This window comes from Syngnathus acus, chromosome 1 (genome assembly GCF_901709675.1).
Source record: "Syngnathus acus chromosome 1, fSynAcu1.2, whole genome shotgun sequence".
Classification (NCBI taxonomy): domain Eukaryota; kingdom Metazoa; phylum Chordata; class Actinopteri; order Syngnathiformes; family Syngnathidae; genus Syngnathus; species Syngnathus acus.
Genome location: NC_051087.1, coordinates 4045278 through 4072500, shown reverse-complemented (window position 1 = coordinate 4072500; position 27223 = coordinate 4045278). Strand labels below are relative to the sequence as shown.

Sequence of the window (27223 nt, the reverse complement as noted above, 5' to 3'; positions counted from 1 at the left end):
ACTCAAATAAATTTCGGAGTAAACTCCATATTTTAAAGCGGGTTTATTGATGACAACAAATGAGAAATAAAACCATCTATTGCAGTTATCAGTTTTGATACCATCAAGACTTTTTTTTTTTTTTGCAATCATGGATGGACTTCATGGATGTTAGCATTTGCAACACACATACACACGCGCACTCACTTAATCACCCAGATAAGTGTTGAGGTAATATGCAAAATACGCTTCAGAATAACAGGCAGAGTACAATCGTTCATACATGAGGCCCAAGTATGTACAGTTTGTACAATTTGACAATAAGGTTAATGCGTGACGGTGACATTTGGTTCATCAGTTAAATAAATAAAAAAAATGCTGAAAAAGTGGATTTATCTGGCACCTGCTATTGGCGGAAAATCTTCAGCAGGCCTTACACTGTATATGCAAATATCATCAATTGGCAATGAATTGAAAAAGCATTTGGCAATCAATGAAAAATGCCAATGTGTATTATGATTAAGTTCTCAATGGGCTGATGATCATTCAAAGAAAAGTGCATTTCATTGTGTCCAATACAAAGAAACAGCCCGACATTTAAAAACAACACTCTTCATAAACATCTGTAATATATTTGTATATATACTATGTCTCTATATTTTCTCTCACTATAGTGCAACAACAGTCAACTAAAAAGAAATGTTGTCAAACCGCAAGCAATTGAAGCCGTTGAACGTCACATTTCTCGCCACAGTAGCAGAACATTGAAAAGGCAACTTAATGATGCTTCAACACAAACATGCCAACATTATACATGTTTTTTTTCCTAAATATATATACATATATAGAAATAAATAGCGGCGTTATCATCTTTATCTTCTTTAAATAATTTCCACCTCTATGTGAATGGTGCACATTTAATATAAAGTATCTAAGACACAATTTGAACACAACTGTTTTACATCATATAATTCTCTTATGTCACACAACTTGAGAATGCTCGCACAATGTAAACATTCAGCGTCTTCCACCAGCTCCTGATCAAATGTTGATGCTTTTCTTTTCTTCCCTCCGATATTTCTCTTTTTTTGGGGGGCGGGGCATACATTTTATGTACAAAGTAGCCAACAACAAAGGCAGGATTGTCAAAAATGTCAAATGTATTGTGTCCCTAGACATGTACCATTTTTTCCAGACTAGCATTGATTAAATAATAAAAAAATAAACTGGGGCACAAGCAACATGAATTCTTTGAAGCCATTCTGATATTTGGCGAAATAAAATTCCAAAAACCGATTAATCGGCCGATATAAAATAACTTTTCGGGTCCCTTACAACAGCGAAAATATGATTTACAGACTCAACATCCTCAAGAACCCCAAAACAAAACATAAAATCCCTGAAAGTGTTGAAATGCTTAAAAAGGAAGGTCGTGATTGAATGATTGGTTGTCACAAAGCGGGCGTGTGAGCTAGAAAACAAAAGTCGAATGCACTTGCTGTCAGAAGCTTTTGCCCCAAGACGAGCTTCTATAACTTCATATTGCACGTTGCACAAATCCATGAAATACGACGGATTGGCGGCAAAAGAGAATTTGACTTTTGGTTCTATAGAAGGATTTAAGTATTGCTAGCTACTCCTGCTCCTCAAAATTGGTCAGTTTTCCACTGCATGGTACTCACTCGGCTCCCAAAAAAAATCTCAATTTGGTGTTAGTACTTTTCCACTGGTAAAAGCAGACACAATCAGGTTTCATATCATCACTCTCAAACAAAGATTGCCTGTTGTTGTTTTTTTTCCCAGGAAACACAAAGAACAGAACTAATACTGATGATGCAGTTTGTTTAAAAAGGCGCTTTTGTGTGAACGCTGAGAGAAACATTCACACATTCAAACATCCAGTTTTCTTCTTTTGCTAAATACAAAATGGCCATCCATCATTTTTTTTTTTAAATTCTTGTCGTCATTAGCTAACTTAGAGGCTAAATACTTCTTGCCAATCACAGGATGTTACGCAAGTGCACGACAAAGGATTAATACATCCTTAATCAAACTTGATTGGTTGTTTTTCTTCAGGCGCTGTTAAAAAAAACAAATTGAATAAATTAGATGAAATATTAGATTATACTACTTCAATATTTGTATGAAAACCCCGCCTGTGTTGTTAATATAAAACAAGCCGGTAAAATGGTAGGCGCGGCGGCAACTGGGTGTTTATTCATGTGCGCCATGGATCGCAGAATCTTACTCCGCTTATCGGCACCTGCAGTCGAGGCCGACCAAATTCTGAAGTGTGATTGATGGACATGAAATATTCCCACCTCAATGGCACGTCGGATTTAAAAAAAAATAAAAATAAATCTCACCGCAACGAGGGCAGACACAAATGGCACCGCTTTGGAGATGAAGATGGTTCTCTCGGTTTGTCTGACATTTTTTTAAACCGTCAAGAAAAAAACAAAAACATCATGAAAGCAAAAGATGATAGAAGAAATACATGAGTGCCAAACCAGAAGTAGGCAAGCACGCTTCTTGTGCAGGAAGTTGAAGCTGCAAGTTTCAATTCAGTCTCAAGGCTCGGGCCTTATATCTTACCTCAAGTGGAAAGTTTAATGTGACCCTTGGTGCGGCTGGTCCGGTGACCCTGCTCCGAGTGTTTCCACAATGAGATTCCACTCTGAGACGACACCTTGATCCAAAAAGCAAGGAATCTTTTTTTTTTTTGTTTTTTTAGTGTCATCAGGAGACCGCCATGAGACCGCATCAAGTCATCACAGCAGTGCAGCAGATGACTTTGCCCGCAACAAACGTCTCCTTATGCATGAATGAGCCTCAATACGGGTTCATCAAGGCGGCTCAGTGTTACGTCTGTTCACACACTCATACACACGCACGCACGCACAGAGCAGCGTCGTTTTGACTTGAATGGTGTTCGGCGGTGACGTCTCTTAACGTAATGATGCTAGCACAGACTGTCTGCTTTCACGTGGAGGATTTTGGAGAAGCCGGGTCTTTTCTTCAAAGCCTGTAAGAGAGACAAGGAGTATTTATTTAAAAAAAAAAAAAAAAATTCTGGATCCCAGCATCAGGTGAAATCGAATTTGTTGTTTTGTTGCATTGCACACTGGACTGTGTGTAGTCGGGAGTAAAAATAAATGCAACTGTTAGTCATCAGATGTGCGTACAGTTGTGCAGGTGGGTGCAGAGCACAGTCAATAAATGGAAGATTTAAAGTCCATGAGGAGAGGAAAAAAATGTGTTCTAAATTTGAGACACCACCCTGAAGAGTGAACAAAATTCCGCCAAACGTGGTTGGTTCAACTGAAAGCGTTGTCAAGGGCTACCAGAATGTACCCCCATGAAACATCTCCGGGCATCTTCCAGAATATTCAAAAACATTCAAGCGATTCTGTCAATTGTTACCTGGAGCTTGTTAACCATCTCATCAAATAGTTTCCTGGCTTCGGGGCTGTTGGGGTCTTCAAAGTAGTCTTCAATACCGATCTGCACCACGATGGACTTCAGGTTGCGGCACACACCTGCACGCAATGCAAGGAATGCTCATGAAGGGAATACTGATAATTATTTGATTTAATATCGGATCATAGCAAAATATGGATGGATGGATGGCCTCTTTTATATTTGCTTTCCAACTCACTGTTGAAATGAAGCAGAGCTTTGGGGGTGACAGGCGTGGAGGTAAGCACCAGCATCTCCAGGCCCTTCAAACCCTCCCGGCAGACCTCTGCTGCCACCTCCTGGTTGATTTCACTCACGTGGTCCAACTCCAGCACTTGAAGGCGCATGCAGTTCCGTGCTGTATGAAGAGTAGAACATCATAAATTTTCTCTCATATTGGATTTATGAGTTACCTCGGAGGTGCCCAAAATATATAATTGTCACTTACCCAGTGAGGCCAGGCCCTGAATGCCACATCCAGCCCCCCCGACACCGAGCGCACGGAGATGCGGCCAGCACCTCCCGATGGTCTGCAGGCATCTGTTGCTGAAACGAGCCGGCTGTTGACTGAAAGCGAAAAAAAAAAAAAAAATCAGGTTAAGGCGTAATGTCGTAACCTCATTCGTTTTTCTTCTCAGTGCCATAATTACCAAGGGTGTAATGGTGCCACCTGCAGGGAGATAATGTCTCTGCACCCGGCTCCGAGGGCCCAGATAACTTCTTGTCCAACTGGGTCTGTGGCACTCCTGAAACATGCAGCAATAGACATTTTCTAAACTCTGAAGATCTTGTTGCAAAAAATGGTTGACCCTTGGAGCGACCCTACGAAGGCGGACCTGTAAGTGACGGCTTGCAGAGCTCGGCAGTAGCAGCTGGCCAGCCAGAGGGAGCGGTCGGTCAGCAGGTTAGGACAATGTGAGATCTTCAGGATGAGCAAATTACTTCCAGTAGCCTTCAGCAGCGCCTCCAATCCTTCCTCCAAACACCCTCTGACAGAAATACCAAGAAAAATGCAACTTTTATGTATTTCTGATGGTTGATAAATATGTATTGAGCTCCCAAAGTAATCAGCTTTTGAAATTTTGTTTTTCTGCAGCTCACCGTGTGCTTTTGAGGTACTCCTCTTTGGTTTCCTTCTTCCCGCGCTGTCGCGGTTTGAGGTTCTGCAGGATGAGCGAGTGCGTCTGAGTGCACCACTGAGACAACGTTCCCAGCAACTAACACACAGAGAAGATTTGTCATGGTTGTGACTTCAAACCAATTCAAAATGACTTGAAATAAAACGGTTTCTTTGAATTAGAACTCAAGAATTAAATAGACAACCAACCTTGGAGGAAATGCGCGCGTTCTCCAGCAAAACTCTGGTCCACACGGCCGGGTGGCGGGCCACAAACTTCCAGTCTCGGCAGACCTCGGCAGCTCTCAGCAGCGTTTTGGTATCCAAGTAGGTGAAGATGCAAAACAAACCGGCACGCATCTTCAGGATCTCGGGACTGATCACCTCGTTGGATTTGGACGGGCTCTTCTCGTGGCGACACGGTTTGCTGTAGACGCCTTCACTTCGACCTGTTGACAGATGAAAAGTCGGGGAAAAAAATGAGAGAGAATCAATTTTCAAATACAACGACAACTATTTTGATCGACATGTTTTCCCGATTTTATCGGTACACCGTGGAACCCGACCTGTCCAAACTCTCGCCTATTTTGTGCACTGAACGTAGCAAAAATATTCAGACTTTGGGTTTTAAACATAGTTGGTGAGTCTTGGAATTTTTCTGACACACCTCGTTATTTTTAGTCCAGGCCTCTAATTGTCATATTTGATTTGATTCAATTGGCCAATACGTTGCTTGCACCAGATTGAGCTGCATTTGTAACGGATGTACAGACACGGTAGATCTATATAGGTGTGAAGGTATTCATTTGCAGAGTGATCCTAACAGCTTTGCGTGTGTGCAGCTTGCGAAAAAGAGCGAAAATAAGCATTGATGGGAGGGAGATGGCTCGGGAGGTGACTCATCTTCATCTTCATCCAAGGCCGTCCGTCTGCTCCGAACCATCAGGCCTGTGAACCACTCTCGCTTTCCTCACATATACACTGCGCCTACACTTACGACTGCAGAATGAACCCAAAAATAATTTATTTGCTAAGAAAAAAAAAACGTGCGTATGCGAATATAGATAATATCTGAGAAAACCATCTCCTGCTAAGGAACTACGTCAGAGGAACACCATGAGTATGACATAAACGTTTGTCATATGGGGGTCCTTTCCATATGGCAGCACATTTTGAGTCATGGTATTGCATTGCAAAGAGTATGAAACTCATCACAACCCGAAAAACGCTTCCTCTCAGTTGTTATGCTATGAATACACCACTAGGTGGTACTGTGGCTTAAAGTAGGATATCAAGTTATTTTTCCGGGAAGTCATGAATTTGATGATGTTAAAAGAAAAAAATAATAGTCGAATTGAGAAGATTTCCCAAAACGCAATGAATAGGAAATATTTTTTGAATTTTCACTCAAATTGTTTTTTATTTCTGTCTCGTTTGTTTTTAAATTCAGATAGTTTTAATGAGTTTTTAGAGCGGTTTGTTGGGTTTTATTTCAAATTTTTTTTTAAATGCCTTGTTTTAGTTTAGCATTTATGACATTTAGTATTAGCTTCATTTTTCTTTTATATTTGTAGAGTGTTGGTATTAGCTTAATTTTTCTTTTATATTTGTAGAGTGTTGGGAAACGTTATTAAGATTTTGTAATAAAATAAAGGAAACTACAATTCTGGAATGAGTGTTTAAGAATTCCTTCCGTCTTCTGTATGAATGCAGAACAATACTAAAATTAATAAATTTTTCGCAATAATTATAGTGAACTTTAGTTATTTAATGAACTTAAGAGGTATAGTTTCTTAGATTTATTTTTTAAGAATTTGTTTACCACTAACAAAACAGTTTCTTCAAATTTGAGCTGTTTTGCTAGTTTTGGTGACCTTGTTACCTGCGTTGGGTCGATATCCGGCCCTGCCGTGGTAAGGATAGGGGGCACCTGACTGCTGCTGCACTTCCGCCACCGCTCTCCTCTCCTGCTCCCACATGTCCACTTCGGACTCGGTTGTCCGAGAGCCCACGTCGGACACGTCTCCCTCCTCTCCCTCGGTGCTGTTCCTGTAAGGCCGCCGCTGCCAGTTCTGGATGGCCTGTTTGCGGAGCCCCCAGTTCCTGCCCCCTCCGCCGCATCCAGGGGAGCGCTCGTACGCTACTTCGTTCAGGCGGCACTGCATGTGGTAATACTGAGCCTCGGGGCACTCCTCCATGGGGTGCATCTCCACACTGTCGCTATCGTACCCGCCGGAACCCTGCGAGACCGACTTGATCCGACCCGATGCGCTGTAATGACAAGATCAATCGTGAGAATTGCATCCACGTGTCATCAGAGCTTTAATGCTACGCTGAGAACTAGCTTTCGATATGATGCAAGTCTCCTCAATTGAATTCACCTGACTGTTGTGGTGCTGCTGTTTTGGTTAGCAAATAAGATCAAATGGGAGCTTCTGTTAATTATTTAATGATGTGTAAAAAATAGCATCTATGAACTGAGATGATCACTTTTGTAAACACAAATGTCAACCTCGCACGGCTAATGATTGATCGTATACAAAAACTAAAAATAGCAATCACATTGACGCAAGACAAGGCTTATGTTGGTTGTATAAATATCTGCTGAGGTCACAGAACAGTTGCACAGTTAGTCCAAGACGAGGAGCTCATCACTAAGACAGAAGGCTGATGGGCCCAACCGGGTGTCTCCATGACTAACTCCAGGCCGGGAAGTGTGTGACGTCCCAATAAGAAACATTTGCACCCCAACTGGCGGCTCAGTCGGACCTCGCGCGGTGACTGGATGTCAATGTGTGAACTAACACAGTATTTTCCCAAGATATGCGTTTGTACAGTCACACTCTTAGCTCACAGAAGAAGACAGGTGTTCCTGAGATAGAGCGTGTATTTGTAAATGACAGATTGGCTTTCACTAGGGGAAAGTGATGTGCACTCATTTTGACGTCACATTAGCAGTCATCCTAGCCAATGTATATATGATATGTATACAGTGAGAAGATCATTTGAAAAATTGAAAAAAAGAATTGTTACAAAATGGTCACAAATTGGTGAGAATAAGGTAATACAGTTGCAATTTGACATGCATAAAAGGTGCAATGTTACAAAATACAACTGTAATTTGTGAGGATAAAGTCAAAATTGTAAGAATAAAGTTTCATATTACAAAAAATGTAATTTTACAAAATGAATAAAGCATTATTTTAGGAGATCAAATGATCATCTGTGCACCAAACTGTAATTCTAAAGTTGCAAATTATGTGGAGTGGGCTTGCAACTACATGACAAATAATTGACACCTCACAGGCTCCGCCTTCTTTCTCTGATTGGTTGTTTTTCTTCAAACCTGCTAACTTCTTGTTTAGCCTGATCTGGCAGAGCGTATTTATCATGTCCTGAACTAACTGTACTTGTCCAATCATAATAACAACAAATACGTCAATCAATTCTTTTTGAAAATTAAAAAAAACAGCTGCACCTTACCCCGTACTAGGGGAGGAGCGTCTTTCAGATGCTTGGTAGATGCCTCTTGTACTTCCAGAGATGCTGGAGTTTCTCTGCGGACACACATCAAGATGTCGATTTTTCCGAAAAACAAGAAAGTCTGAAGTTGTATGAATAATGTGGCAAAGTGTATTCTGCCGCGACCTGTGTTCACGCATGCTGGGCTGCGTGTGGGCGGGAGACACCTTTTATTCTCCTGCTGGGTCTTTAATTGCTTCCCAAGTGGCTAGAAGGCTTTAAATACATCTAAACATCAAATCATACCGAAGCCTCATTTGCAATTTTATGACATTCCATAAATATAGGCTGCTCATGTCTTGTATTACAGCAGTAGTACCAACAAATATGCAAAATAACCAGAGCAAATCATTAATTGTGGCATTGATTTCTTAGATTGACCTGAAGGTGGAGCACGAGTGCAGCGTTAAGAAAGCTTCATCACAAGATTTTTTTTTTTTTTAATAGTGTGAGCACAATCTGACCTTCACTTTCGCTTTGCCCTGAAGCTGTTTGTGTGCTGCCGGAGCTTTTGGATTCAGATCCACTTTACAGTACACGAATGTGAGCGTCTGCCAACTGCAACGACACATAAAAACTTGCCCGCTCTAAATGTAAAATGCAGCCTGCCATTGGCTTTGCGCCCGCTATAAAAAGTAAGAAGGGTAAATGGAGTCACTTTGCTTCCAGTCACTCAACTCAACCAGGTTTGACCGAGTTGAGTTTTCAGGTTATCAAATTGCTATAATCAATGGCAATCAATCACCGCCCCCCGCCCGACACCAAAATCATATCCTTGAAGAAGAAGCAAGAACTGGTTTCCACGGAAACGCATCCATCTGTGCAATAGAGCAGGTGGCCTCTCTCTCTGTTCCTCTCAAGCCCTCTCTTCCCGAGATTCTGGATGATGATCTGAATAAGCTCGGCTGTTTCGTTTTAATCAATGTGGGATGAGATAAACAAGACTAGTTTATGTATCCCTGTCAATTCTGGCCTTTTTTCAGATCATTATTTTATTCTAATAACATACCATACATATGAAATTGCAACCCCAGCGTGATGCCGGTGCAACGCTTTTCTTACCTGGCGTCCGTTGCCCTTGCCCTGGAGACTGCAGCGTCCTAAACTTCCGTTGGGCGTGGTGCCGCAGCTACTGATGATTTGCAGCTGCTTCTCAGCACGGTCGGCACGGTCCAGCAGCTCCTCGATGAACTGCTGCAGGCGAACTTTGGCGTTGGCCTCGCGCGCCGCAGTCTCCTGCAGGAACTGGTCGATCTGGGCCACCTCCCTGAGAGACAAATAGAATATTTAACCCAGTTTTGACATGACAAACTATCATTATTTATCTTCAATGTCAACAAAGTTGCATCACACAACCTGCGCCACAACTTAGACCCCTTTTTACCTGGTCTTAAGTCTGTTTCAAAAACAGAAACTGAACCTCAGAGTATGGCACATGCTGATTGTAAGGTGCTCTTATGCAAGAGTTGAACATTTCTTGAAATTAGGGCGCTCTGGGCTAAAAATAATGCGCCATCAAGCTCAGATAACTTCTCTCATGTCATTCTAAAATGACTCCTGGAGATCCACAGACACCAAGCATTTAATAATTGCTCAATTAGCTCGAACCCATCTACGTAAACGAGCAATAAGATCAACATGACTTTGACATGGCAACAATTGGTGATTTGAATTTATGAATCTTTGTCTGCACTTCTTGACACAATGCGACTGCTTGTGTGCTTGCTTGTAAGACAAAGACCGTTTTATCCATCTCAACTGTCCCCCCCATCTGCTATGTGCGGCTGGCACTCTGATTCAGAGCTCTTGCAAACAGATTTTAAAAATAGACCGGCCCGAATATTAGGCACACCGTTATACCGAGAGCCGCATAACATGATCTTTGACGACAGTTTTGGTTCCGTTTGAAATAATGACGGACTGATGTTGACAGACGGAGCAGTAAAATTGACTCACACACAAACATGCTAACAGAGACATACAAAGCGCTACTCACAGTGTCGTCTAGAATAGTTCATAGTATTCCCAATTAAAATGAATGTTATGTATGGATAGTTATGGTGCAAAACTGTAGGTCCCAAGCGTCCCTTATTGACAAGTGAATATTTCTCTCATGAGATTTAAAACCGTATTGAGTTCTTCCACGATATTTATAGCTAGCGCTTCATTTGTAGTCCTCTTGTCAGATCAAGCTCGTCCACTACAGTGTAGACACCTCCATGTAACGGGCCTGAATAATAAAACATGTGAGCTTTTGAACGAGGGATTCTCTTTGAATGCTAATGAAGATCCTTTCACAGGTGTCGCCGACGCTTTGCGCGAAGCCTCATCAATATTTAACGAATAAGGATGATTTACCGAAAGAACCCAAATGAACGATAAAATAATGCACGCGAAAAAACTTGGCAACTCGTAATTGACCCTCACGCTCAAAAATGAATTTCCCTGAACGGCTCAAATGTGTTTTGCATAAACGGTTCGAATTCATGCTCGAATTACTCCCCTGCTTTCATTTACCTCCAAGGCAGAAAATAATTCATCAGTCTTTAGTTGATTTGTCACATTTATGAATCCCGCCGCCACCGCTCGGAGGACTTTTTAAGTGTCCTGTTGTCGCCTAGCAACTCTCATATTTTCGTCCTTCTCACCTCTGATGGTCTAACCGTGATTCTGTAAAAGCTTCATAACACGCGGTGACTTTTAAAAGGCCGTGTCTACGTTAAGGAATGCTTAGTCATGGACTCAGTCGGACACGCACCGACGGTGATGCTCTTTTTCCATCTTTGCTTAGCTGTTCTGTACTTTAGAGTGTGAATGATCTCACTGTTTGACTGCCAGCTTCTCCTCGGGGAGAAACAGAGAAATAGAGAGGCAGAACGAGAGAGAGAAAAAAAAAAAGATATCCTGCTTTGACAAGCCTTGGATTATCTTCGAAAAGGAATTATTTTTTAGGATATTAGATAAGTAAATTTTCATTGGGATTTTAAATGATGCAATATTTTAAACTTATTTTTTTTCACAATAAATAACAGTAGATTTTTAGCAAACAGAAGCTGATAATGTGAAAATATGCGCATCTTTAATCTACCTCTGCTCTCATGTGAACATTTCTAACTTTACTATACACTCGTTTAATTAACAAATAGCGTTTGTTCTCTTTCTGGGCAACGTCGTAAATGCTTCACTGGCTGTTATTGAGTACAAAGAAAAAAAAAATCCTCATGCTGTATGAGAACTTCAAACATGTTTATCAAACTCATGTCCAGAAATGATTTCCATGGCCACACTGTGCGATTCATGTCCAAACAAGCCTTCTATTTACAGAACCTGAAAAATGAGCCAGCTCACGAAGTAGCTCAGTTTAAAGGACAATCAGACAAATGGACAAAAGTATCGGGACAGACTTGACCATAATGCTGATACTCAAACCACCTGCAATTATCAGATTTGATTAGCAGCAATGCTATAATCCAAGTTGTTTTCAGTCAGCAGCAAAAAATAAAGAAACAGGCCTCAGTCTTCCAAAACTCTCGCCTGCAAATGGGATTTTTGACGCATTCTCATTTCCCACGGTGAAAGAGGACACAGTCTAGAGCTGCAGAAAATCAATCCACTAATGAAGGCTGATAGAAAAAGAATTGGTTGGCACAGCGATACAAAAAGCAGCACTGTGCACATTAACCAGAGATGAATTATGATTTGGCGTCAAACCCCTACGTGATATGTTCAAAACCTGTAATTGAGATTCTTTGAGTCGGATTATTTTTTGGAAATGCGGTATATGTAGTTTATAATTAGGGAAGTGGGTTCTACTAAATGAAAACAAAGTCTGTTTGACTGTACCAAGCCTGTCCACTTACTGCTGCTTGTGGCTGAGCTCTGCTTCCTTGTTCACCAGGTCCTGTTTTAGGTTGGCCAGCATTTCCACCGAGACGTCCACCTGCCTGGACAGCTCCAAGGCCTTGTCCTCGAGTTCTTGCTTCTCCTGGCTGAGCCGCTCGCTCTCGTGCTTGGCCCGCTCCAGCTCGGAGCTCTTTCTCTCCAGCTCGGCCTGGAGACGGCCCACTCGGGCCGCTATTTTCTGCTCCACCTACAGGATGATAGATGTTTAAGTTGCGCTCTTGTCTATGAAAAACAGTGTTGGGAATTAATAAAGGACGATAACTAATGTCGGTAGCGTACATAACATTACAAAAGCGTTTCTATCATAATATATCCGATCGTTCGCGATTCCATTCACTGAATGGGAACAATTTAATTAATTAATTAATTGAATTAATTTGACATTTCTATCACTAAAGGTTTGCAATTCAATTTTCAGGCTTTTAACGGAGTTAAGTCGGATAATTTTGCCCCAACGCTTCATATTAGCACCCTCTATTGGTTTAAAGTTGATACTGCAATACTGTCAGCCTAAATTGGACGTAGTTTGTCCCCATCATCAAAACGGCCTTACCTCTTCAGACAGCTTCTCCATCCTCTCATCCAGCTCAAGACGTTCAAAGGCGCGTGCCTTCAACCTTGCCAAGCCTTCTTCATAAGCCGCCTCCACTGCACTGGCGGCCACGTTAGCTGCTACGGCCACGGCTGTACTGGGGTTCCCATAGGGGCCCGGGTCTGTGGATGTCATGGCCGTCTTCATCAAAATCTCCCCCAGAGGAAACTCCACATTGGGGATGTACCTGGCCGAAGTGTTGGAGCTCGCCGGCGTCAAACTCAAGTCGTCTACGCACGGAAGCTCTCGACAGGGGAAGCGGCGTTCTTTCAAAGCCGACGGCCGAAGCGGTTCAAAGGACTCGTTATTGTTGGGAGGCGGCAGGAGGGCTCCCTCTGTCACGAGGGGGAGCAGGGCGGCGGCGTCGCAAACGCTGTTGGACTTGGAGAGGACGTAGAGGGTCTCGTACGTGTGGTTGTACTCCAGGTGGGCGCGTAGGGATGAGAGGCTTCGGAAGCGCTTGTGCTCCCCACAGCGAGGACAGCGGTACGGCAGGTCCAGAGAGGCCATGCCGCGCGGGGTCCGCGGGGAGAATCGGACGGCGCTCACGCAACCGGACGGTGGCGCCGGCGGGTCAACGACCCATCGGATGCTCTCATGGTGACAACACTTGCAGTCGACCAAGCAGGCTGATGACAGATCTTAGAAGCTCACATAGTGGCAACTCCCACTTGGTCTTTTCACGCCATCATCATTGCCTAGATGAGAAGAAAACAAAAAAGCAGTTTGAGAAAATAGCTGATCAGTTAATTTTGGTATAATCAACTCTCAATTTTGGCCGTAATTCCAGTGTCGATCACTAGATGGCGACATACTAGGTAGTTTGAGATGGTATACATTTACAAAAAACTAAATCAGGAAGTAATAATAATAATAATAATAATAATAATAATAATAATAATAATAATGGTCCAGCACAGCTAGATTTTTCTTGAATTTTTTTTAGGTCATCCACTTTAATCCAGTTTTTATGTCCACAGAAAGCAACAAGTAAACAGTAGATTTATAATTTGAATCTTTGGTTATCATTAATAATACATATGATTTTGAGGAAACTATGGAAACATGAAACCCTTGTTCCACTGGCCTACACTTGCTGTGACAATCTGTCATACATGCAAAAGTGCTCTAAGGACAACCGAGGGAAGCAACAGGAAATGGATCCATTACTGAGAGTGCTCCTGAACTCCAGTAAGCCTTCCTTTACCTTCAAAGACCTTAAGGCCTCGCTATAATCAAAACTCTCTCATCAAGCACTGTGTTGATTAATAGGTCAAAGGCAGTCTTGGATTGCAAGCTACTCAAAAGGATTATGTATAAAGTAGCAGCTGTCTGCTCTTTCTTACGTTTAAAAATAATGCAAGCATTACCATGGGCACCATTTGAGGAACAATGGCAGTCCATGTATTTAGATTACCATTGCATGACAAGAAAATGACTGTATTCTCCCCCAGGACCCATGTACCCAAACCTCAACAATGGAAACTCTAAAACTACTAATAACTATAGCCAACAAACTTTTTTTTTTTTAGATGGCACAGCAGTCAGCTATGGCCTTGAGTCTCCCAGCCAGCGTGTGCCAGGAAATGTCACCTTCGTCAAGCCCAAATAAACAGTAAAGGCACGGAAGCGTTCCGAGCTTGGAACGCCTGAGAGACGCCTCCTGCAGGGGAAGATTCAGCTCTCGCAGCAGGATCGCGACGCGTGTCGAACCCAAAAAAATAAAAAAGGAAAACACCTGCATTCACTCAACGGGGAAAAACAACACGTCAGTCATCAACCTTCTAACTAGATGTCACGAAAAGATAAATGCTTGTGATGAGAGGAACTGCCTTTAAAAGGATTATAATAAAACAATCCCCCCGCATAATCACTGTTGGCTTTTTACAAATGTATATATTTTTTAAAGTTTAATTTCAAACAACTTGGAAATCAACCGGCGTCACGGCACCTTTTGTGTCCCCCTGTACTGTTATTCTGCCATATAGCCATTCTACCATGACAGGGCGTCAAATATACTGCACCTCACTAATGGGGACGAGTAGCCTTGCACGACTTATTGTCTACTAAAAAGCTGCTTTATAAAAAGGCTGGTAAACATTCTCAGCACAACACAGTAGCACACAGCTCCTAATTACAAGCGTAGTAATAAAAACCTTGTTAAATTAATACCTCAAAACTGAACATGATTATCTTTATAAAGAACTAATTGCTACACAGAATGAATTGGATCTAATTAGAAGTGCAGGTGAGCGTTAAGCGGAATACGAATGAATTTGATAAAACAAGCCGTGAAAGCCAGATTATCAAAAGGCTCTGAAAGATGGTAAAAAGGTAAAAAAAAAAAAAAAAAAACACTCCAAAAAGAAGAGTTTGATTGACTTCCTAAGCTAAAGCCTCTTTTTCTACTACGCTTTCATCTTCTCTGTAGCAAGACGCTGCCCCTCATAGGTCAGTCTTGGTACTACGATGAGTAAGTACATACCATTTTCGGTAAAGATATCATTAGATCGTTAGATCTCTAGATTATTGTCTAAATAAGAAAGTCGTACTTTATTTTTCTTTTACCATTAGCGTCAGTGTTGGGTCCCAACAGAACAAACAGTAGAGGATTTTAAAACGCAATAAAAAAACGATAAAGATGTTATAAATCACCGTCTACCTCACTTAAGTCCGCAAAATGTTTGCTCCTGTGTGTCTGGGATTTTTAGTGCACATTTGTTTTGCTTGCATGTGTGAGAAAAGGAACAAATCACGCCTGGCCTATGCCCAGCTTTATTTTTTTTCTTTAGCCAGCGATATTGCGACACTGTGGTCAAACAAGCAGTGTGTTACCAGGCGCATAATAAAAAGTGCCAAGACTTGTGTTCTCAGAGGTGTGACACGAGAATCAACCCACACTTAAGAAAAAGCACCTTTTCCACCGCGCTATATTAACAGTCCAGGCTTGCGAGTAAATAAATACAAGCGGCGCACATTCACTTAAGAACTCGAGCATTTTGGCAGTGCAAGCCTTTGACATGTCTTACTCGAGTCTAAAGACATACAATATAACCTCAGGAGGGTTAGCTAGGAGCTCAACGAGGCCCGCGAGCTCCTACGTGAGCATGTCGAAGTGTTTTAGCACCGCTGAAGGCGAGGGGACTCCTGTGACAGGACAAGTTCACTACCTGAGGCTCGGCAACTGACAGCTAAGGGCACAGAAGAAGCACTTCGGTATTATTGCCATTCCGCTTTCTGACACAGAAAAAATATTGTAAAAGTCCACAAATGAAGGATGACAAAAAGAGCAGAACTAACTTGTAAACATGCTGGTTCATTGAGGGAGCCAAATCTATTTCTATTCATATACTATAAAGCTTGTCCGATCGCTCAGCCAAACTGCATCCTCAGTGAGAAGGAGATATCGTGGTTAGAAAAAAAAAAAAAAAACTCAGCTCAAGTCAAATATTTGCATGCAACACATATAGTGGTTAGAAGAAAAGAAAAAAAAACTCAGCTCAAGTCAAATATTTGCATGCAACACAGGCCCAGCAAAACAAATTGACCAAGAGACAGCTTTAAACTTAAAAATACTAGCACGTTAAGGTAACTTTGTGATTGCGTACAGTATAAGCAATGAAAGAGTTAGTATACCATAATATGCCACCAATAGAAGTACCACTCGTAAAATTGTACAAGCTTAAACTATAAATGCATAATTGCCTACTTAAATGATAATGACTTGCGCCTATGTTTTATTATTCTCACCATTAATATTATATTATTAGTATTGTTATTTACAAAAAGCATTTATTTATAATATATATGTAAAATAATATGGTTATTATTAGAATAATAGTGTACACACGAGATATTTTGGAATTAAATCAAATATTATATTTAGTCTAATCGTACAATGCATACCTATATATTTATAAGTACATAACAAAAAATGAAAATACCCAAGATAGTTCATAAAATGGTGCTGACTCTTATCTGCCGTACAACCTGTACGAGTAAAAAAAAATTTTTAACGTCACTTCTTCCACACAACTAACATTTTGTCCTCAGGTCTACTATCTCCATCTGTTTGAATTTTTGGTTCAGAGAAGCCCCTTGCTTGGCTGTCAGCTTTCTTTTTAAATTTAGCATTCTTAGTCCACTCACAGCACGGGGACGCTTTCTTCCTCTTCATTTGTTTTGACGTTGAGCAATAGTTTGAAAACGTGCTACCCAGACCTCCGGGACTTTGTAATGTGTCACTTTTGTGCAACACCAGAAGAATGCTAAAAGCAGCACTCACTGTGGTGCTACCGAATAGGTATTGGCAGCGAGATGAGGGGAATGATAGGATAGTGAGACTCAATGACTTCTTCCAATGGAAGCTGATGACTACACTCATAACAATCACTACACAGACACACACAGACACACACACCCTGCCTGCCACTGTCTACTATTGATTGAGACAAGGATGCAAAGAAATAATTATACCACGGACCACATACGCACTGGCGGAGCTAGTGGGGGGGCTGCGGGGGCACTACCCCCCCCCGACCCCAAATATGTATGGATCCTACAGGTGCTATACCATTTAATAGACTTTTGAGTATTTTTTTTCTGGGATTTTTTTTTCATATTCTCCCGTAAGTGGCACATATTGAATTTTTGTCAGGATTTTGTGAATAGATTTATGGCTTTTGTCAAAAAAAAAAAGGTCTGTAGACCACCTGCGATATTTTTAGATCCCCATGGCCACCCTAGGAAAAATATCTTAGCGCCACTAGTGCACATAAGTCCTGCTCCAGACCAGCAGTTTACAATATCCAGTACTATAATATATTTTGTGTTTATGCTTTTTTAATAAGAAAAGCTGTGTCCTTTTTTAAAGACACACAAAAAAAATGGCGACAAAGGCTCCAAGAAGGATTTGTGAAGCAAATGAGGCAGACAATGTCTGGTGAGATAAGTGGATGAATGTCTGAGGTCTTCTCATGTTCATCCCAAGCTTGAGAGGACGTGATATGCAAAATGTACACTATGCAAATGCTGCACATTGTTAAGATTCATGTTTGATTTTTACATCGAGTATTTCAACCTGGGATGTGAAATCATTTCTAGTACTGGACTTCTATTAGCAATTATTGACCGTAACCAAAACAATAACATTTTTCAAGATATCAATTATGCACAGACTTTCACTATTCATGCACAATCCCCAGACAGTCCCCACTGCACATAAATAATTTTGAGGAAAATATTTTTCTGATGACTGCACCATTTGGGTAGACTGACCCACATATGGCTACGGAACACTTTGGAACAATATCAGGAGACATTCCAATTGTGGGTCATTATTTCCTTTCCTGCTTTTGCAAAAGAGAAAGCGATTGAATACGTTGCATAAGTGACATTTTCATTCGTATTTTTCTAGGCATAGAGAATTTTAGACTGTGACAGAAGTTGACACCCTCAAAGGCCAGAATCATGAGCCACATCTTTGATTTGTAATGAACGCTTGAACGAACATCTTTGCACATGCAGCTCCAACAACGTGCCCATGGACACGCACGATAAATACACAAAGCGCCAAAGTAAATTACAATGAAACTTGGATTATTATGACAGGGGGAAGAATCAGTATGACATATTTTGCCTATTAAAGCAACCCACATGAAACATCACTCCGGGTAAATATTGTGTTTACGCTGTGTAGTATGTGTTGCGGTTGTTCACTGTCAAGTTATTAAAATGATGGACTTCATCTTAATGTCACACACGCAACTTAATGGATTTTCCCATACCACACACATGCACTCAAGTCAACCACGCTGGAGGATGTTCCATCCTATCTCAGCATCTTTTTGTTGTTTCTCCCTTTTCTACAACATGCACATGAGTGCGCCGGTCTGATTTGTCACGCCTTGTAGTCACACCGAGTTTGCTAAACTATTCTTGCACTCTTCTTGCCTCAGAGTAAGGAGAGACATTTTTCTGGAGGGTGTTAAGTCAATAGGGCTGAGAAATTACCATATTTTCCACAAATTAAAGCCTTCAATTAGAATTTATGAGTCAAGTATACATTTAGAAGAATGAAGGTTGGCTGTAAAAAGGATCTTAAATGTTTTTTGTTAGCATATAATGCATTGTGAATAGTGTCTATAAAATTATCCAAAAGCACTAATGAGATTTTTCCAATTAATTCTCAGTAATTCTCATGGGAACTTCCCATTTACAATGTTAAAAAAATCTGATCTTGATTTATGGAAATTTACCAGAAACTTTCCACTTTCCCACCCCTTTGACATATGAAAAATATTCTGTGCTTTAAATTTGTGGCGTGCACAAAGTCCGGCTTGTGGCCGTTGCATCTCGTGTAGCAACCTTCCAAGCAGGCCGAGCACAAGCTGCCCCATTGATCACCATCACACATGGCAGCCATGCAGGTAGGAAGGAACTGGCTGCATAACATCATGTGGGCGTGGACCAGCCCCAACAATCAGCACATGACATTTTTGGAGCGTAAACGATCGAGGGCCCTGTTTGCTTGCAAAGGTGCGCGGACATGGGGTGCAGCTGCAGAAAAGAGCGCAACACCCCCCCTCATCTCCTCCTCCTTTTAGCTTCCCACCGCTAATATGGGGGGGACGTCAATTAGCCACACGGGAAGCGCCCATGACGCGATGGATCGGCCGCGCGCGCGCGCGCACGTGCATATACATTAAGGATATGATCGGATTTGTTCTTAAAGAATGAAAAGACTCACCTAGCTGTGTGAATCTTCTCGTGCTCATTTTCCCTCCCTTTGCCGCTATACGGAGCAAGGAGGAAGCGCTCCAGCCCTCCTTGACGTCACAAGGCTGCTGCAGCAGAGAGAGAGAGAAAAAGGGAGAGGGAGATGAAGAGTAAGCCTGAAGAGGAGAGGAAAAATAAACAAAAGAAAAAAATATATACATACCCCCTCCCCTTTTCTGAAAGTGCAAAATTGGGGTTTGCTGACCACAAATCTCATTATCAGCAAAATCATTTGGCAATAAATGATGTTAATAATTCCCTGGATGTAAAAGTCATTGATCCCTTCCTGCCTCCCTCCCCCCTGAAGCGTTTTGTATTGTGTCGAATTTTGACAAAATAAGCACTCTATAATATTATTATTTATAAAAACATACAGTGATAAAATGATCAATTCAATCGTTTGATATGCAAGGTGTCCCATAAAAATATATTGCAGCTGATAACGCAATTTATTATTTTATTTTTTTTTTGCAGATTAAGCCCATTGGAATAAATGAAAAAAAAATATGAAATCCAATCTAAAATACTACTGGAAGTATGAAAACACATTTATTTGTGGCTGTTTTTTGAACTGTTTGTTCTAATTCAATGTTTCTGTATGTTTTAATTATACTGCATATAAAACACTGTATTTTTATTGTCACTATTATATAATTCATCATCATTTTTAACAATGCACTTCATCTCATGTAGCCCGTCCAAGTTGTGGCTGATAAGTGCATGTTGAACTATCTAGTGTCGATGACCAATATATTAACTAATATTCCAATTAACAAGGCTGCTGAAAGCTAAACATACCATTTAAGGAGAATGAATAATTAATGCAAATGTACGAACGGAGACTTCTTTTGCAGCCAACAGTCCACTAGCCTTTTTCCTACGCAAATTCGCTTATGTTCGCACTCACTCAGTAAGCAATAAATTCAAACGAGAAGTCCAGGACTGGGCATTCTCTACTTAGTATATAAAAGTGGCCAGGAGAGGGCGACAGTACCGTTTGTAAAATGTGACAAAGTATGGCGACAGCACGCGTTAAATCACCTTGAACATGTCAGCCATTCACACTCAGGCAAACGAGACTGAACTAGAGAGAGATGAATAGGAGGATATGTGGATTGACGGACGGGTAGATGGATGGACACAGAGATAGGAAGAAAAAGAGGAGAAGCAGAAAAAGAGGGATGATGTCTAAATATATAGTGCCAGATGAATACATACAGTAGATAGATGGACGGTCAGATAGACAGACAGACAGCAAGCCAGCCGCATGGACAGATGGCTGGACGAACAGACGACTACAAACGAAGGATGATAGAGAGCAGCATGCTGTTGGGCCACTTGTGTTAATATTCAAACGCACTTACAGTATCCAACATTCCCCCCCCCCCTCAATTCTCTTGAGCTTTTAATCAATTCGTTTCCACCTTTTTCCAGAGCAAGTGATTGCAAGCAGCCTTTATAAAGCGCATTAAGGTGTCAAACGGGCCCTAATTCATCACCCCACAGCGAGTGTCGAATTATTCTTGCCAAAATGTCAACATTCCCTTGCTCCTTTGCCAGTTGCCATAACCCCTTCCTGATTTTTAAGGTTAAAAAAAAAAAAAAAAGTTCTTTAAAACGGTGACGGGGATGGAAAACATGAATAAGTTTCGCCATTAGTTACATCTGCTGTATGTTATCAATCGATGTGTTTCAAACTGTCTATTTGTGGTCAAAGAATGAATTAAAAAAAAAAAAAAACAGCCTAATCAGGAAACTATAGGTGCTGGGGTTTTGGTTAGCAACAGTGTTCAAATGGGCTCAGCAGGGAAATCCCTGATGTGAGTCTGAGCTGAGATAGTTATTGTCCTGTTCAGTTGACCTGATGAGAGGTTAATTATATTAGGCAGTCAGTGCAAAGCAGGCCTACATTTTTTTTTTTGTTACCCTTCAATTTGTACTAAAAAGAAAAAAAAAAATCAACTTGGGTGACATTGAAAGGACTTTTGATGGACGCTAATGAATCATTTACTTCAACCCAAATCGTATTCTTTAATACATTTCCATTTCTTAGTAACAGCTGACACAAAAGGAGCTTAAGAAAAAAAGCAATATCCATCGTAAAATTAAAAACTTAAAAAGAAATAAAAAATTTCTCCATCAACGTGCCCTCCGTCGCCGCCCTCCCCAAGCTGCACTCATACACTCGTGACAGCACAAGAGTGACACACAAAAGCTTTAAAAACTCTTTCCCTCAGGAGGTTTTGATAGGATGAATATGACGCGAGACCACGTCAAATAATAAAAAAAAAAAAAGTAGCAAATTTAGACCCAACACCTTCCCTCCACCCCTCCCTCCTCATTCATATTTATGAGCGGTGACTGGCAAAGTCATTGTTGTCTAATTACAGCGTGGTGAACCTTCATTGTCTTTAGATTGGTGGAGACTGAGACATGCTGTGCTTTGCTTTGCTGCTGCACTTGTGCAAACCTCTCACTACCATGCAGACGATATTCTTCTGCAGTATACAATGCATGGAATGCATTTTGTACAGAATAAAGGCAGAAATGATGTACCCAGATTTTTTGGGTCATCAGAAATGGAATCACAATTGTAGAAGCAATTGGTTCTCAAACCTTTGACACAAAATTAACCCCGTCACCTCAAAAATGGCTCTCCGGGTAACATAACCAACATTAAAAAAACAAATCGTCTTGTAGGCCAAAATATTTATTAAAAGAAAAAAAACAGATGTTATTAAAATGGTATTATAAAAATACACAATTTTCTACAAATAACCTCCCATTTTTAGTCGAAATACAATAAAAATAGAAAAATATCAAATAGTTTTTTTTGTAGGTTATTAGTTTGCTCATTGTTTGATCAAATTAATTCAAAAATGTTTTTGTTCCAACTTTTTTTTATTTTAGAGTGGCATGTTTTCTGAGGTTGTTCAGTGGCTTCAACTATTGTTTTGTTTTGCCAGACTACCTGCTAAAACCCACGCAGGCATGTTTTTATCTTAATGTACTTACTTAGGAACTGTATTATCACATCAGCATTAGTCACGATGTAAAGCAGTGATAGCCATTAACAGCAGGGGGCACTAGCATAATGTGAGCATCAGGGAAAAAGTCAGTGAGAGAAATGTTTCTTTTCGTCGTCACAATCAGCCAGAATCCTCGTACTTGAAATGTAAATTATTTCAATCATGTTTACTAGAGTTTGCACCACACTGAACATAATTTTATCATAATTAAGTCCAATAGGCAATAACAGAAAAGGAGACTAAATGCCTTCTCATTATGAAATAACATCTGACGCGTTTTGGGCTTCAAATCATGAAAAGCATCTTTGATTGTGCATCACTATAATCTCAAGTGAACATGTGTGCTGATATTACAAACATTTCAAAATCAAAAGCATTTGTATCATGATGACACGTGACAGTGCTACAAGTGATTAATTGTATTATTATGATTTAACCCAGCGGAGAGAATTGCATGTGTGCAATTTTTTTTTTCTCTCAGTTTGGTCCAAGTGCTGCTGACTGAGCGCGCCAGCTTTTATTTTCACTCGAGCAGCACAGTTGGAAGTAGATGTTGTGTTGGCCGTGTCTCTTTTTTTTTTTTTAATGTACTTGTGAAATCAAAATGCAATAACAAAAGCAAAAATGTGTTTTGTTAGATACCAGCGTGTCTCAGGGCAAATAATGTTATTTTAAACCTCGTATTTTAATAATAATAATACAAGGAACCATTTATATATATTTTTTTTTATCCTGTGTACAAGTTGCATTGTAAAAAAAAGCAGATGCTGGCTGGCTGGATGGATGGAGACCTCATCATAAGCATTGAAAACTATTGTTGAGCTTACCGCTGAATGGAGCCATTAATGTGCCAGTGTTGTATAATAATAACATGCACGCCTGTTAGCGAAACCCACGTTTCAAATAAATAAATAAATAAAAAATACAAACATGACAACATTCCTCTCTGCATTCTTAGCTTGAGCCACGGATGTTGCCATAGTAACACAAGTATGTCTTATCAAGTACAGCCCTTGTGATTTTTTTTTTTTTTTTTTCCCCCACTGTTCACTGTAGGTATGACAATACACACAGTCCGTGGAGTTGTTGGATTCATTTCCATGCTTAATGGCGCTCGCAGCCTTCGCACATTGCCTTGACCTTCCAACCCGCCCTGGCTATTAGCTCATGTTAAACTAGCCTGGTTGCACTGTTGAATTTTTTAATGATCTATAAATAGGCATGAAGCTGAGAAAGCCATATACTGTGGAGCAGATCCAGACAAGTTGATGCTGAATAATAAAAACATTGTCACAGTGTGGTATTTGGATTTTGCAGTGTATGTCAGTTCAGTAGAATATTGTGGAAATTTTTTGTTGCGGATTATTTAACCACATGAAAAAAATACTGTCCAATTTCAATTTTTTCCAATTAAAAGTAATCAAATTTCTTGTGATGGTAATTTTGGATTTCCGTTAGCTGTAAGCTAATGATACACAAATGGTGGCGCAACTGTAGACCGACAATAGCAAAAAACTTAGGGGCATGTTTTCTTTCTCTCAAGGGAGCACTGTAATAAGAGTTTCACTTTTTGAATTAGAAATAATGTTCTCAATGATATTCACTTGTTTTGGGGCCAACACATAAGCACAAGTTGATATTTATATTGTTGCGTCGTTATTAGAGGCCTATGCATTGCACTGATTTAACTTTTTTTTTAGCATGTTTTGTTGTTTCCTTGGAAACTTGAGCTCAGCTGCCAAAACAAAGCAGAGTAAGGATTGAAAGTTTACAGTGGCCAGTCCTGCCACTTCTACCTCTCCTTTCGTTGCAGTAGAAGGGCACCTGAGTCCAAGTTGTCAAGGAAACAGCAAAATGTTTTTTTTTTTTGCTAAATAACATATTTTACAATTACAACAAATGATACACATTTAAAAATATTGTACATATATATTAGTAAATATTATTGCACTTTTGTATGAATCATTTCTATGCGCTCGCTTGCTAGCTCTTGTTGGAATTAATGATGCGGTTCAAGAGGCCACTGTGAGCCCAAATGAGAGGAGTGGACCATCCAGGACACATGAAAGCCCTCCAGTGCATTTGGACCTGGACACCACGGGAGGCTACTCAGACCATTTGATGAAGGGCAGCAACAAAAAAATCCTGTATACACATCTCCATCTATTTTTTTGATTTCTTCATGAACACAAAAATAGGCGACGATGTAATTTGGAGGTTTTGAGAGGGCCGCCATGATCAAACTTGATTCTCTCGTGTGGTAACTCTCGGCCCTTAAAAGTGTATGCCACTTTGAATTTTCCAATATAAACACTGACCCAAGTTATACGATTAAAAGACTGCTTGTCACGCTTGTGTTTGTCATGATAATCTCAACTATCACCACGTGCGGCAAAGCGACGAGTCCATAAATTCTTTTTCTTTCCTCGTCAAGGGGCAGGAAGCAGCGTGTCTTCCGCTCATCATATCAATCTCTCTCCTCCTTTTTTTACAAGTCGCCAGCGTCAGCGGTGCCAAGAGAGACACAAACAGAGAGCGGATGGATGAGTAGGAGGAAGAAGGAGCGCCCAGCGCTGGAAGGATCGGCAGCTCTTCATTTATCCGTGGGACGATAAGAGGAAGAGCCCCAGCTGGGATGGGGTTAATATTTCCCCAGCCTGAAATCACGCAAGGGAGGCTTTCCGCCAGTGAGCCACCAGTGGCACTGCTCGAGTAGTTAATGGTTACACGCAGCATCCTGCCGCTCAGACGCCATTTTGTTTAGGTGACAAAGGAAGGCCTTGCCTCATGTCCGAACGCCGTCGCCATCCGTCCCGAGGGCCGACAGGGAGAACAAATACGCAAATACGCAGACGGCGGGAGGCCAGCGCTGATGCTGTAAACACATCATGTTAACAGGAAGCGGACGTGTTGACTGACAGGAAGCCCGAGCGCATTTTTTTTTTTTTCCCAACCCGCTCTAAATCGTCACTAAATTGTTTTTTTTTTTCTTCGCACCCCCTGAATAAGCAAGTCTACTGCTGACTCTCCCAAGCTGAAATACACACGGCGCTTAACACATTTCGTAGACCACCTGCTCCTTCCTATTTGTCTCAGCGTGCATCCGGCATCGTGCCGCGCTTTAATGGACACATTCGATTTCACTTTCCTTCTCAATAATTCTTCCAAATAACGACAATTCATGAACAACGATTATTAAACCTCCGTAGGTAGCGCTACAGACATATTGTTGGTAAACATTCGCCTATAATAACTTTTTAAAATTATGTAATTATAAAAATAAACATTTTTCAAAAGGCCTGATGTGTGAATAATACATTTTCCAGAGGGCGATACTGAGTACGTTCTGAGCTGGGTCGTTTAGGACCTGCTTTAAAAAGTACATATCGACTAGCGCTCAGGCCCTAATAGCATTTTAGCTAGCGGTGCAACGCTGAATCGATGAATCAGCAACTAATCAATTAACAAATTAATTGTGAACTATTTTGAAAATCACTTAACCATTTAAATGTGGCTGTGCTAATGCGTCTGCGCCAAAACCTTTCTGGAATTTTGGACTTCAACATAATACTATTCCGGTTTTCCGATAAAACCAAGAATGAAACATACACAGGCTTGCCGAAACTTTTGAGTTTTCAGGCATGGTGATATTCTCCAAAAGGCAATTATAATTATCATCATCGCATAATAGCAATAAAACAATGATTACAAGAGGGCTTTTGTATTGCCTGGTGCTAGGCCCTAATAACACTTTTGAATTTAACTTCGCCTAAAGTGACAAAAGCAACACACACACCGTGCACACACTCACACAAACATCTAAATGTTATTTCATGCAGTGCTGCCAAGACAAGGGAATTAGGCAGCCTAGCAAAAGTGTGTTTTGATTTTTCAATGTGTGCTGCTGATGTGACTCACGCATATGAAAGGCCCATTTTAAGAGAGGCTGGTGGGGGGTTCGACACGGGTCTCTTTAGGCTTCCAACACTCTACAGGTTTGAGATCTGAAGCGGGCCTCGTCTGATCGACGAGCTGAGCCCCCCCCCCCTAAACATCCTCACCTGACCCCAGCATGGCTCCCATATATTCTGTGAGGAGGGGGCCGGGTGGCGTCACTCTCTACGTGTTCCCCACTGTGTTAGCGACAGGCCATTATTTCACAGAATTACAAATGTCTAACTTTTCTTTTTAAAGACTTTTAAATGCACTTTTAATAACGTTGCGTTAGCTTAAAATGCGCTCTATGAAAACCTGCCTTGCATGTATTATTTTTATGTAAAAATATTAGGGTCCAGTTTGGGTTTTATTTTTTTTTTCAGCATGATTTCGCCTCGATTAAGTGAAGTGAAGACCCGACGAAATGTCAAGATGTATTTTTCTTGACACTCTGGGCGTGGAACAAAGGGCCATTCAGCATAATGTCAGGGTTAAAGCTATTCACCCGATATACTGTACATTTTTTAACGCATACACTTTAATTATAGTGGCGCATTTATGTAGCCTTTCTGTTTTTGTAAAAGGCTCCTTTTACCACCAAAGCATTGAAAAATGTTTCGCCAAAAGAGCCACAGAATAGACATACATGAAACAAGTCGCCATTTTTTTTTTTGCTACTCTATGCATGTCCATTAAATTGCTACAGACGCAACTGTTATCATTCCATGTCTTTTTCGAATGAGAATTCATGTGAGGCGCTAATATTCAAGTGGCCTCATTTTGCATACATTTCATGGCGCGGCTGTACTTGATTTCGATGCTTAATTTAGATGCGTCATTTGCATGAAGCTGGTTGAGCGTGTGCAAATGGCTGGCCTGGCGCACTCTGTGAGCTGGATGTGTGCAAGC

The 27223-nt window shown here is 40.9% G+C and overlaps 2 protein-coding genes across 2 annotated transcripts in view; one reads left to right on the top strand and one right to left on the bottom strand.

Moving 5' to 3' along the window:
- LOC119121608 overlaps positions 1–27223 on the top strand; it is a 408423-nt gene that overhangs the window by 110301 nt on the left and 270899 nt on the right. The gene's annotated exons all lie outside the window — the stretch shown is intronic.
- On the bottom strand, positions 1779–19414 carry fbxo41 (F-box protein 41). The gene is made up of 14 exons (XM_037262585.1): positions 19321–19414; positions 12534–13270; positions 11938–12167; positions 9140–9344; positions 8039–8112; positions 6438–6826; positions 4766–5004; positions 4540–4655; positions 4275–4427; positions 4089–4184; positions 3887–4005; positions 3638–3796; positions 3403–3518; positions 1779–3004 (listed from the first exon to the last, which is right to left on the bottom strand). The coding sequence occupies exons 2-14, from the start codon at positions 13080–13082 to the stop codon at positions 2942–2944; spliced, it is 2508 nt and encodes an 835-aa protein (XP_037118480.1). The 5' UTR covers positions 13083–13270; positions 19321–19414; the 3' UTR covers positions 1779–2941.